Raw genomic sequence first — 12886 nt, 5'->3', positions numbered from 1 at the left:
CTAGAATGAACCTTGAGGGTATTATGCTAAGTAAAATAAGTTAGACAAATATTGTATTCTATCACTTATATGTGGAATTTAAAAAAGCAAAACTCACAGAGTAAAATGGTGGTTACCAGAGCCTTGGGGTTGGGGAAAGGGGGAGATGTTAATCAAAGGGTACAAACTTTGGGGATCTAATGTACAGCATGGTCATTATAGTTAACAATATTGTATTATATACTTGGATGTCGCTAAGATTGTAAATCTTAAATATTCTGACTACCAAAAAGAAACGGTAATTATGTGAAGTGATGGAGGTTTCAGCTTAGGCTTTGGTGGCAATCACTTCATAATATATGTGTATCAAATCAACACATTGTACATCTTAATATTATACAATGTTATAGCTCAAAAAAATTATACTAAAACAAATCAAGTGACCAAATATCATTCCAGGAATAATAATTCCACATAGGGAGATCTATTAATCTAATTTAGAGTGTTGGTATAATTAAAGGAGAAAAATATATGATAATAGTATTTGGATGCAGTTAGCATTTTAAAAATATTTCTTGCTTATTGTGTCCCCTTCTACACAACCCTTTATTTTCTCCTTCTGAAATTTCTATTGGTGGCTATTAGTTATTGTACAAGGTTCTTCTATGACTCTTAATTAGTTCTCTGACAGAGATTCAATCTACTATATATTCATTATCAAAAATTTGATGTTGGGCTTCCTTGGTGGCGCAGTGGTTGAGAGTCCGCCTGCCGATGCAGGGGACACGGGTTCGTGCCCTGGTCCGGGAAGATCCCACATGCTGCGGAGCGGCTGGGCCCGTGAGCCATGGCCGCTGAGCCTGCGCGTCCGGAGCCTGTGCTCCGCAACGGGAGAGGCCACAACAGTGAGAGGCCCGTGTACTGCGAAAAAAAATTTTTTTGATGTTCAGCAATTATGTTAAATTTTCAACGCTTGTACTGAGTAGGATTTTCTTTTTGTACTAAATTATTAGTAGAAATTGTACCAAAAAAAAGGAAACAAAGGCAGAGGTTTTAGAACAGCAGCATGCGTGCCTGGCACTGCTAACTATATGAAGTCATAGCTGTGTCTATGGAGAAGCCAGCCTAAGGCACAGTTCCCAAAATCACTGACAAGGGCAAGCCTGCCACATAGGTACTCCACTATGCCAGTTTTCAAGGCCCCAGATTGTTACTGAGAAGTAATAAACATTAACACTTGCATAATTTAATAAGCTAAAATACTTCAGATAATGTTGAAGACTCCATTTATTTAATCCCTGCCCAATCCCGTTTTTCACTTCTTCCTGGGAGGCAACCGCTATGATGCATTACAGAACATGTTTTTATCCACATTTTTACCATACATTACCATACACATGCACCCACAGACACCAGAGCCCCAAACCGCCCCTCTCACCTCACCCCACATAACCACAATGTTTATAAGGGGAAAGTAGAGGTTTTCTGAGGACAACTGCATGTCCTGCATATAGGACCAGGGGAAGACAGGCTAAGGCTCACTTTCCCTTAACACTGTAGCGCAGGGTGAGCTTTTCAAAGAGGGACTCTGCCGTGTTGGCTTCCAGGGCGCCCCATCTTGCTAACTCAGAATTAACCATTAACATTTCAAATAAAGTGAAGACCCCCTTTATTTCAACCCCTGCCCAATCTCATTCCCTTCACTCTTTCCCCTGATCAACCCCAATCATGACTTTCAGGCCATGTTTTTATACTTTAACTATGTAGAGACGTCCACATTCACCAGGGCCCCAGGCCACCCCCACATTGTTTATTAGGGGAAGACGGATTTTGTGTTTTCCAGGGTCCCATGGAACACCTTCTCCCTCCCTCTGTGGAGATCCTGAGCTACATGTGGACCGGGCATGGGTAGCTGGAGAGACTCCTGGATACTTGTTTTAACACTTAAAAGGTAAGAGAGTTGCACACACGAATCAACCAGGCAATTGTTCTTATTTGATCCCTTCCACCCTTGATCCTTTTTCCTTTCAGTGGACTCCGTAGTAGGGATAAAGAAAAAAATGTCATTTACTACCCTAGAAGAGCTATTTACTGTAAATACAGTGAAGGCTGGTAAAAGTGTGTTGATAATAAGACATATTAGGTTAGGTTCTCTTGGTGGCAAATAACAAAAACGAAGTCAAAGCTGGATATATGAAACCCAAGGGCAGAAATACAGCCAGGCTCAGGAAAGGTCTAGGAAGCAGCTATATCATTTCCAGTAATGTGATCACCGAACTGCTTTTCAACAAAGGGCGTCTTCCTAAGCAAACATTCAGAATCTAGTCTAGAGATGCAAAATGAACTCTGCTGCTGGTTGGAATTAAAAAATATATATATACACACACACACACACACACGCATGCATATATACGTATGATACAAAGGAAAGAAAACATATAAGTGGATGTTTTGTTATTACAACATGCATGCCAGGCATTGGTGACCACGGAAAGTCACCCTCGTGTTTCTGAGCAAGACAGCCTAACACTCATTTTTCCATTATCACTGTTGCCCAGAGTGAACTTGTCAGAGAGATACTCCACCATTCAGACTTCCAAACCCCTCCACCCCCCATCTTGCTACTCATACTTAACCATTAGTATTTGCATAATTTAATGAACTTAAACATTTCAGGTGAAACTGAAGACTCCCTTTATTTTAATCCCTACCCAATCCCATTCCCTTGACTTCTTCCCAAGAGGCAACTGCAATCATGATTTTCAGGCTATGGTTCTATACCTTTTACTATGCACATGCACCCACATTCACCAGGGACCCCTACCTCACCCCACCCCAGTCTACCCCCATATACCCACATTGTTTATAAGGGGAAGATGGATTTTGCACTTTCCAGGGCCCCATGGAATGCCTTCTCCCTCCCTCTGTGGAGATCCTGAGCTGCATGTGGGTGGGGCATGGGTGGGTGGAGAGCCTCCTGTTTTAAAAAGTGAGCGATTTGCACACAGGAACCAAGGAGAGACCTTTATTTCTTTAGGAACCAAATAACTTTATTGGAAGAAACGGAAAAAGTGGAAGAAAAAAACTTAAGTGATAACATAAAGTCCAGGAAAAGAGAGTCCTGCACTTGTTGCAAAAAAACCCCCATAAAACCAAAAACTTAAGCGAACTTCTTCTGCAAGGGCAGTATTGCCGTCTGCATGGCAGGCATGGTGACCAGGGCTCTGGTCACCCCGTGGCTCTGGGGAAGTCCAGTCCAGGCTCAGTTCTTGTCACTGTCGCCCAGGGTGAGCCTGTCAAAGAGGGACCCCACCAGGTCGACGTCCGGGGCCTCCATCATGCTCAGGGTGGTGACATGACCCTCCAGCTCTCTGATGAACGCCACCTGCTGGCTGAGGTAGTGAGTTGCCAGGAAGTGGCACAGGTGGTGGTCGCTCTTGTTGGTGGCCAGCTGGTGCAGGTAGAGCAGGCTCTGGTACACGCGGTTCTCCAGGAACAAGGCGCACTTCATGGCCTTGAGGCCGCTCTTCCAGTTGTCACTGACTGGCTTCCCGATGTCGTGGAAGTCGAGGCGGCCCCTGCGGTTGTTCTGCAGGCATATCAGGTTCCAGACCCGCGAGCTGTGCTCGCTGGAGCGGTACACGAAGAACCAGGTGAAGTACTTGAAGGCCACGTCGCCATCGCGGCGGAGGTAAAAGGCCACGTCCAGGCAGAACATGGAGGCGTGGAACTCCAGGGTGACATGGCTGTTGACGGTGGCCTTGCAGTCGGGGTGGTAGTTCTGGCGCCCCTGCGAGGGCGGCGCTTGCTTCATGGTGGACGGCACGGGCATCGTGGCGGGCGTGAAGGCCAAGGTGAAGGCGAAGCCGCGGGGCCTGCGGTCGCTGCCTCGGAGCTCTCCCGTGTGGTCGAAGAGGGCGGCCGCTCTGGGACAGACCGGAAATGGGGTCCGTTATGGGAGGTAGGCGGTGGGCTTGCGGTTCTGTTACCGGAAGTGGTCGCGTGGGGTGGACGGGGCACGAACGCTGCTCCCACATTCCCTCACAGCCTGCGTGAGGCAGGGTGACTTTGACCTGCGCACCTGGTATCTATTAAGTTTTTAACTTTGCAAAAATATTTCAGTTTCCAAGGACTTTCTCTTGTTCTCTAATTGCGCCCTCTTCTCATTTTATAAACCCACTATCTTCCTTAAAATTCGGAGAATATGAATTTGGATTTATTCTGTTTCCTGTATTATATTTGCTTTTTCTCCAGAAATAGTTGTTTGTTCATCATGATCTTCTCTTTTACTTTCCTCAATGTCTGGCAAGCCTTTTTGTTCATTTAAACTTAGGAAGAAAGAACTCATTTGATTAGCCTCAGTAATTAGCATGGATCAGCTCTAGAGCTGTGACATCCATTTCACTTATAGTCTCCTCCTTGGAATGGGAGGGCAGAGCATGTCAATTATTCAGTGGCCTCCTTTGCGGGAACATGGCATGGAGCTCTCAGGTAGGCTAGAGACCCTCACTGTTGCCAAAAGAAAGATGTAATTTATCACATCAGAAGACAAACGTTTTTCCCTTCGAGGTAGCTGTGTCCTGATGTTTCCCTTCTGTGCAGGCCTACAGGTATCTTAAGCTCATTCACTGTCTTTGGAGTGCAGTTCTGGGAGATTAAAGGTGGTCAAATGGCACAGGTGCTTATGCCCAATGGAAGCAGGGGTGGGGGAGGCTCAAGGCAGGATGAAACATGTACCGTTCACAGATTAGCTCTTTCATCTCACTGCTGACCTAGGACTCTGTACAATGCTTCAGTTTTGGTGACTGTTCCTAAAGTGTGTCTGAATGGCCTCAGTTTTCTACTGCAGATGTTTCAAATTCTCTGAATTAACTAATTTGACTGCATCTGCCGTTTCCTATCTTCCAAGAATTCCTCATATTTCTGGTGTGCTAATGATACCCTTTAGGGTATGTGTGTGTGTGTGTGTGTGTGTGTGCGTGCACGCGTAGATGTTTTTGGTGTGTTTAACTACTACCATGATTCAATTATCATTTTTTAAAAATTTCTAAAACTGTACATAATTTTCTGAATAGGTAATATAGTCATCACATGGTTCAAAGCCACACTGGTCTCCTTTCTGCAGGCAACCAGTACGGTATTACTTTTTATAAATCAGGAGGAGAAAAGGAAAAGAGGAAGAAATAATACTCATGAAACAGAAGAAACTTTTAAATATATTCTTTAGAAGCACATTCTTCTCAAGTACACATAGAATATTTACCAAGATAAATCATATTCTGGGCCATAACCAAGTCTCAATAAATTTCAAAGGATTCAAATCACACAAGATTAGAAAAGAAAAAACATGTAAAATCAAAAACCTAACCATCTCCCTTAAGGAACAAGAAGAAGGAGAGCAATAAATACCTAAATCAAGCAGAAGTCAGGAACAATCAAGAAAGGAAAATTCAGTGAAATAGAAAATAAACAAAAGATAGAGAAAATAAATAAAACCAAACACAGACTCTTTAGGATTAAAGAAAAGATAAATTTTTAGACTGATCAGGAAAAAAGAGAGAAGGCAAATTACCAATATCAAGAATGAGGGAGAAGACATTACTACAGATTATGAAAAGGGAACAATATTGCTGTGATTAGTCATGGCAATGACTAGACTAGACCAGAATCATGATTAGACTAATTATGATTCACCTCTAGCACCTGGGTATGTTTATTACTCCCCCAAATTGGGGTTCTCTTAGCAAGGAAGAAGGGGGTAAAATGGTTTTTAGATCAACTATCTGCCACACAGACTGCAACTTAGAATACATTAATTCAGGCAATTACTTTCTTTTCTCACCAAGAATGTTGGTGGTAGGACAATTCAGACCAAACTGCAATGAGCACAGGATTTCTAGTATAATGGAAATGAGTAATACAAGAGGTGGTAGAATGGAGAAGGCAAAGAGCATGGCATATACTGGAACAAAGTATCTCTTTATAGTAAGTTAAAGAGATATTACAATTCCTAGTAAATAATTATTTATCTCTGTTTCATCTAAAGTTTACCCTGGGTATTTTTTCTTTTTTTTTTTTTTGAAGTATAGTTGATTTACAGTGTTGTGTTAGTTTCTGGATTTTAATACTTTAAAATACAAAACAGCAAAATGGAACAGTTTTAATGGAAAACTAGTATAAATTCTAGATTTGTGGGGAATTATTGTTCTTACTACTTTATCTCATTTTAGTTATTAGTATGTACCTGGATCTTTATAATGTAATCTGTCTTTCAAAGTAATAAAAATGAATCTATAGAATTGAAAAGTTTCACTAACTTTAAATAGAATTCTTTATCATCCCTTCTACCTCCTCAGACATTACTCTAGAATTATAATGAAACCTCATCAGTTTATTTAGCTTAAAGACAGCTCCCTTGAAAATGATCTCACCCTTAAACCAAACAAGTTCAAAACTTTCTAAGAGTTCAGGTTGCCACTTCTCAGATAGTAACAGGAAATTTCAGCCAACCTCTATATTCTTTCCCAATTGGCCCTATTATATTGCAAGTTCTATTAGGTTTTCTTTTTCTTTTCTTCCTGCCTTGTGCTCCAACTGTGTCAGCTACATGGTATGATGCTCAGGAGTACTTGATTAGGAATCAAAAGCCACGAGTTCCAACTCCAGTCAGAAATCAGGCGCATCATTGGTCTTTTTGGCACTCACAGTATTGGTGTACAGATGCAAAGAATGTCACCCGCTTTGCCTGTTCTAACGCATTTTAAAACAGTAAAAATAAAAATACAGCTAAGAGTATGAACCAGCCACCAGTTTTTCCATTTCAATCATATCTGGGCTTGAATAAGCATATTTTGATGTGCCTTTACTAATAATGGCCTAATAAGAACTGGCATAAGAAGCCTAGAGATAAATTGTTCCACGGTGAAACCCCAGCATAACCATCACCCATTAAATTAGGAGGGAATTGTGTTCAATGCAGAGGGAGGGGAGGGCAGAGCAGGGAGACCTGGGTCCTACTTGGGGCTGCACCAATCAATATCTTGCTGTGGGGAAATGAGCAAACTGACAACTTCTCTGAGGCTGTTATTTCCTTCTTTGTGAAATGAAGAGCTTGACCTATTTGGTTTTCTTGGACCCTATCACAGTTATAACAATGATTGGAGCCTATTCGATGAGTCCTTTCTTCAATAATAGAATGGAAAGAAAAATCAGGCTTTAGTCTATTCATGATGAGCAGTGATTGGTATCAAATATTAGCTTTGGGAATGGGGTAATATTTTAACATTCAAATAGTAATGCTATGTTAAGTTATGACATTAGTGCAACCCTCTGAAGCATACAATTCAAGAAAAGGCAGAGCCCGCTTTGCTCTGCAGGTGGCTGTGTGTGCACTAGGGGAAGAGATGCCCTGTTTCAGCTTGATGGTACTTAAGACCTATGGCTGAGAATATAGAGCTATTGCAAAGTTCTAATTTCCTTTGCCACTGATTTTATTGTACCTTGGAAGTGGCTAAACTGAATCTTTTTTTAAAATTAATAGTCATTTTATTTATTACATCTTTATTGGAGTATAATTGCTTTACAATGGTGTGTTAGTTTCTGCTGTATAACAAAGTGAATCAGCTATACGTATACATATATCCCCATATCTCTTCCCTCTTGTGTCTCCCTCCCACCCTCCCTATCCCACTAAACTGAATCTTATTTTTACAGTTGCTGATATTCCAACCATGAGAACCATGGTCAGAAGTCTTGCCCTGGGGGACGTGCACCCTAACACTAGAGGAACTGTGCCCTAACACTGGGGGAAAGGACCAGTTACCACCCCCAATATTAAATAAGCAGCCACCCACTGTAACAGAAATTGATATACAGTAGTGGCCCCATCCAGATGGGAATCTCTGAGGAGTACGCAGGGGTGGTGATTGGCTGCTGTATTTTATCAAATATACCATGAATTGAAATCTTCTTTTACTTCTTTGGAGAGAGAGGTTTAATATATTAGGCTAAGGAATATAATTCCTTGGGTAACAGGTAAACCCCTGTTCTCTGAATTCATAGCTAACCTCCTCCTAGCATGCCATGGGAGGCATGTGACACCATCTTTCAGATGAAATAATAGGTGCGTTAAACATTTACCAAGCAAAGTTGCTGATTTAGGGTTCTACTCAAATCCCAATTTGAATGTGAAAGTTTCATTCTCATCAATTCCACTGACTGCACGCCACTCACTATTGGATAACGTGAGCCGTTTCTAACAGTAACAGTATTGCCTAGCAAGCAATCAGGTACTCCAAAGCAGTGGCACGGTGGCTGACGGGGCCACTAGGATCACCACTGCACATGCTAGGTTTGTTGGTCACACTTTCATAAATTCAAAGTTAGTGTTTAGACCGTAAGACCCTAAACTACTAAGGGGAGCTCCAAGAAAGCCACATGTAGGGTACCTGCAAGAGGAGAACACTAACAACCATACCCCAAGTGGACATCTGCTTAAGCAGTGGAATGGCCGATGTGCCCCACTCCTGCCCCCTGTGCCCACAGGAAGGGCAGGGTGGATATGAGGAAAAGCAAGGTGGGGTACAGGGTTAGCAATAGAGCAGACAGACTCCTTCCAAGGATTAAAATGAGGGTATAAGTACTTCCCATAAGTTAGGTGGATAGTGGGCAAAACTCGAGCTATGTTGCTGCTACTCTGCCCCAGAGGGCTGTTTGCCAGGCAGAGCACCTCAACAACGAGGAAGTGAGGTGTGCATACCAGGATAGGAGCCAGCTGGGGAAGGGTGCAGAAGAGGCCAGTACAGAGTCATGACTCCTATTCTTGGAACTGTGTTGTGGAGAGGCTTCTTCTAGGAGCCCTTTAAGAACACTGTGCCTCTCCCACCCAACTTATAATTAGGCCCACCAAAGAATTAGTGACAGCCAAGAGGGGGTGACAGCAATACCAATTAAGTTAGAGACATCTGTCCCCTTTTCCCTTCCTTCTCCCAGGTCCTCAAAATACCATAGGAGAGAGAAATGGGAAGGGGCAAGGGTTAAACAGCAGACCGTGACCGTCTCCTTACTCCACGATCTTCAGGTCAAGGTCTAGCAGAAGCTGAAGGAGCACAGGAGGAAACAGTGAGCGAATCCAACACTCAGGTTTCAAGTGGAAGAGATGGGTAGGAATGTTTATGTCCCAAAGTGCCTACAAAGGTATGAGATTTGCCTGCCTTCAAGGAACAAGAGTCTAGACTGTCAAACTAGAGTGGTCATGCAAGGCAGGGTCTTTTCAGACACCTGATTCATCCATCACTTATGTGACCTTAAACTCTGGTGGATATTCCTGTGGAACCCTTGAATTTCCACCAGCTCTATTAGGAGAACTCCTTCTGGCAAACTAATTCTAATGAGTACTGATGAGTTTTGAAATTCCACATGTGTCTTGAGGGTAATCATGGGTAAATAGCAGCATATTTGGAGGTTAAACAGGGCATCACTAACTGGACATTGCTGCCTAAGATATGCAGAGTGATATTAAATCTATGGTGCAGATGATTCTACAAATGACAAAAAAATGGACCCCTCAGCCCCACCAGTACCCAGTCTCTGAGGGGAGGTCTGAAAAAAGATTAACTGGCATTAAGACAGGAAACGTGATGACGTAACTTCAGGTTAAGGTTAACAGGCTGCTGGCATGGGCAGGAGAGACCCACACTGGAGCAAGTCCACTGCTTTGTTAATATTCAGGCTGAAACCCTCCAAATTAAGTTACTACCATAACCTGAAAGGAATAACTGAAACTACATAGGATTTATAATCTACAAAAGGGCCCAACTGCCAGAGAATAAAGTTCACCACAAATTTAAAAACAACATCGACAATAAAGTCAATAAAAACTTACCTTAAATGATCATATAATGGACAACGTGCTGTCAGACCTTCCTGATACCTCAGAATACCAATTCCACAAAATAACACACTTTGGTCCTGTTTAACTTACTCTCAAGAGATCCCAAAAGAAACAGTGACAGGGCTTCCCTGGTGGCGCAGTGGTTGAGAGTCCGCCTGCCGATGCAGGGGACACGGGTTCGTGCCCCGGTCCGGGAAGATCCCACATGCCTCAGAGCGGCTGGGCCCGTGAGCCATGGCCACTGGGCCTGCACATCCGGAGCCTGTGCTCCGCAACGGGAGAGGCCACAACAGTGAGAGGGCCGCGTACCGCAAAAAAATAAAAAAAAAAGAAACAGTGACAAAGCCCATGGGAGCCCCAGGAAATACCCCTTGTGGCTGAAAGGGAACTTCACATTTGGCTCCTCCAAGAGGGTCTGGGATGGGTCCAGGGAAGGTGTGGAAAGACTGGATGGAAATGCATAGAGTATGACTAGGAGACAGCCAAACTGATGCCCCCTGTTTGGCCCCTATATGTCTATGCCCAGACTCGACTCTCTACCTTCCTAAATTCCCTCAGCTCTCAAAGGGCAAAGCTCTGAATCAGTGGCTCAAGGGCCATCAGTGGATCATGAGAAGCTAAGTGAAATAGGAGTTCCCCTAACAATGTCAAAGAATCCAAGTTTCTGCCTGCAGGTGTGACGAGTAATCTCCAGGGAACTAGTGACCAACTGTTAAATACCTCAGACACTGAGCACTTCTTGTTAATCACCATCTTCACCCACAAGTGTCTACATGCTACGTACGTCCTGCCGTGGGCTCTGAATTCAGAGATCCCCTATGTAGCTTTTGTAGCATATCCTAGTATGAAGGGTCACGGCATATCTCTTTCTTCAATTTCTCTTTTAATAATTTCCACACAAGACAAATTTAAGGCAACACTTTGGAATGAGAGGTATTATCCAAAAAGGAATAGCTGGACTTAGACTAAAATCCTTGGACTCAGTTTCTAAACTGCAGACACAGCTTGGGGGAGGAGTGGAGCATGCAGTGCACAGGGCATGGGACAGCCCCACACAGGACAATCGTCCGCACCCCCACAAATACAACCCGCTGCAAAGCTTTTTGAGTATTCCAACTAAGCAGTTTTAGTTAAACTATTTGCTTTACAATCTAACAAAATGTAATCCGCTGATCACCTACATTAGAATCCCCAGGACTGCTCATTAAAGCAGATTCCCTGGCCCTATGGAGACCTGTGGACCCTGGACTGTGCATTATTAAAATAAATTTTTTTTAAATTTTGGAGTAATTTTAGATATACAGCAAAATCGCAAAGATAGTACAGAGCATCCCTCTGTACCCCTCACCCAGTATCCCCTCATGTTAGCATCTTACATTAGGATGGCACATTTGTTATAATTAATTAACTAATATTGGTCCATTACTATTAACAATGGATTTGGATTTCACTGGTTTTCCCACTAATGACCTTTTTGTTCCAGAATCCAATCCACATTGCACTTAATCGTTATGTATCTTTAGTCTCATCTGTTCTGTGACAGTTTCTCAGTCTTTTCTTCTTTTTCATGACCTTGACAGTTTTGAGGGGTCAGGTATTTTGTAGAATATATCTCAATTTGGATGTCTTCGGTAATTTTCTCATAATTCCATTGGGGTTATTGGTTTGGGGGGAAAATACCACAGAGGTGAAGTCCCTTCTCATAACATGCTATATATGACTTATCACTGATGATGCTAACTTCGATCACCCTGTCAAGGTAGTGGTTTGCCAGCTTTCTCCACTGGCAAAGTAAGTGGAGAAGTAAGGTATTTCCCTCCACTTTCCATACTCTAATCTTTGGAAGCAGATCATTAAGACCAAGCAACCCTCAAGAGAGGCAGAGAATTCAGCTCTGACTCCTGGAGATGGGGGTATTTACATACACAGTTTGGAATTCTTGTGTACTGTAGATTTGTCTCTTCTCACCTATTTATTCATTTATTTGTATCATTATGGACTCAAGCATTTATTATATGCTTTAGGTTATAATCCAATACTACATCAGTTATTTTGTTATTCAAACTGTTCTGCCTTTGGCCACTGAGAGCTCCTTCAGGTTGGCTCCTGTGCCTCTTGGACATGCTCTCATTTGCTCTTTGAGTACTTCCTTACTTTCTGTTACTACAGTACACTTCAGCTCATCTTGTACTCTCCCTGCTCCAGCCCTTGAATCAGCCATTTCCCCCAAAGAGTCCTAATTTCTTTTGCTGTGGTATAGTATGAGAGACCCAGATCTCGGCATTGAGGGGGACTGTGCAGTTTTGAGAAGCAACCAAGCCGATTCTTAATGCACTCTCAAGTTTGAGGACAGCCATTTTGGAAAGTCAAGCACAAATAAACTAGAAATAATTTGTCAAGAAAAGTTCTGAAATAGTTGTTTTAAAGAATTATTACTATTTTCTTCATGTTAGTTCAAGATTAAAACTTCCAAAATGCAAAGTACCCTGGGGGACTTGTAGAGAGGAAAAGAGAGAAAACAATGGTACAGATCGAATAATGATTCTGAAATAAAGTGATTATAATTCAGCACCTAAAAACTAGAATAAAATATATTTATCAAAGGCTTTCTCTGTGCCAGGCACTAAGCTAAGTGCACAGCTCCAAACCTAATGCTGAGGGTGTAATTTCTCCTTTTTTAAAGGTACAGAAATTGAGGCCTAGAAAGGTAAAGTGTTTGCACAAAGCAATACAGTCAGTAGGTGGCAGAGCTGAGACACCAAATCAGGTCCATGTGATCTTCCAAGCAGAGGATTTGCATTCTGTTAACTACTACTGCTTACGTGAGTATGCAGGCTGTTTCTCCCAGATCTCAAATGCCAGGAGGGAGGGTCAGCTTATTCACTGTTGAATGTTCTGTGTCTGTTATACAGTAGGCACTCAGCAGATAACATCCGAATAAATCTGACCAAATTTCTACATTGGTGAAGAGGAGGACCATGAAGTATAACACATTTTCCTCTATTGTATCTTATA

At 42.5% G+C, this 12886-nt stretch overlaps 2 protein-coding genes across 5 annotated transcripts in view; both read right to left on the bottom strand.

Moving 5' to 3' along the window:
• Window positions 1-12886, bottom strand: part of PRRG1 (proline rich and Gla domain 1) — a 184508-nt gene that overhangs the window by 52549 nt on the left and 119073 nt on the right. The gene's annotated exons all lie outside the window — the stretch shown is intronic.
• On the bottom strand, window positions 2994-4060 carry LOC308608782 (ferritin heavy chain-like). The gene has a single exon (XM_081222120.1). The coding sequence runs from the start codon at window positions 3809-3811 to the stop codon at window positions 3242-3244; it is 570 nt and encodes a 189-aa protein (XP_081078246.1). The 5' UTR covers window positions 3812-4060; the 3' UTR covers window positions 2994-3241.

Source organism: Mesoplodon bidens (assembly GCF_964165515.1).
Source record: "Mesoplodon bidens genome assembly, chromosome: X".
Taxonomy (NCBI): Eukaryota; Metazoa; Chordata; class Mammalia; order Artiodactyla; family Ziphiidae; genus Mesoplodon; species Mesoplodon bidens.
Note: the sequence above shows the minus strand (reverse complement) of the source record. Positions and strands in the feature narration are given on the sequence as shown.

What these genes read in the sequence shown, in the direction of transcription:
- LOC308608782 (XM_081222120.1), bottom strand. Translation starts at nt 3,811, where the DNA reads ATGCCCGTGCCGTCCACCATGAAGCAAGCGCCGCCCTCGCAGGGGCGC.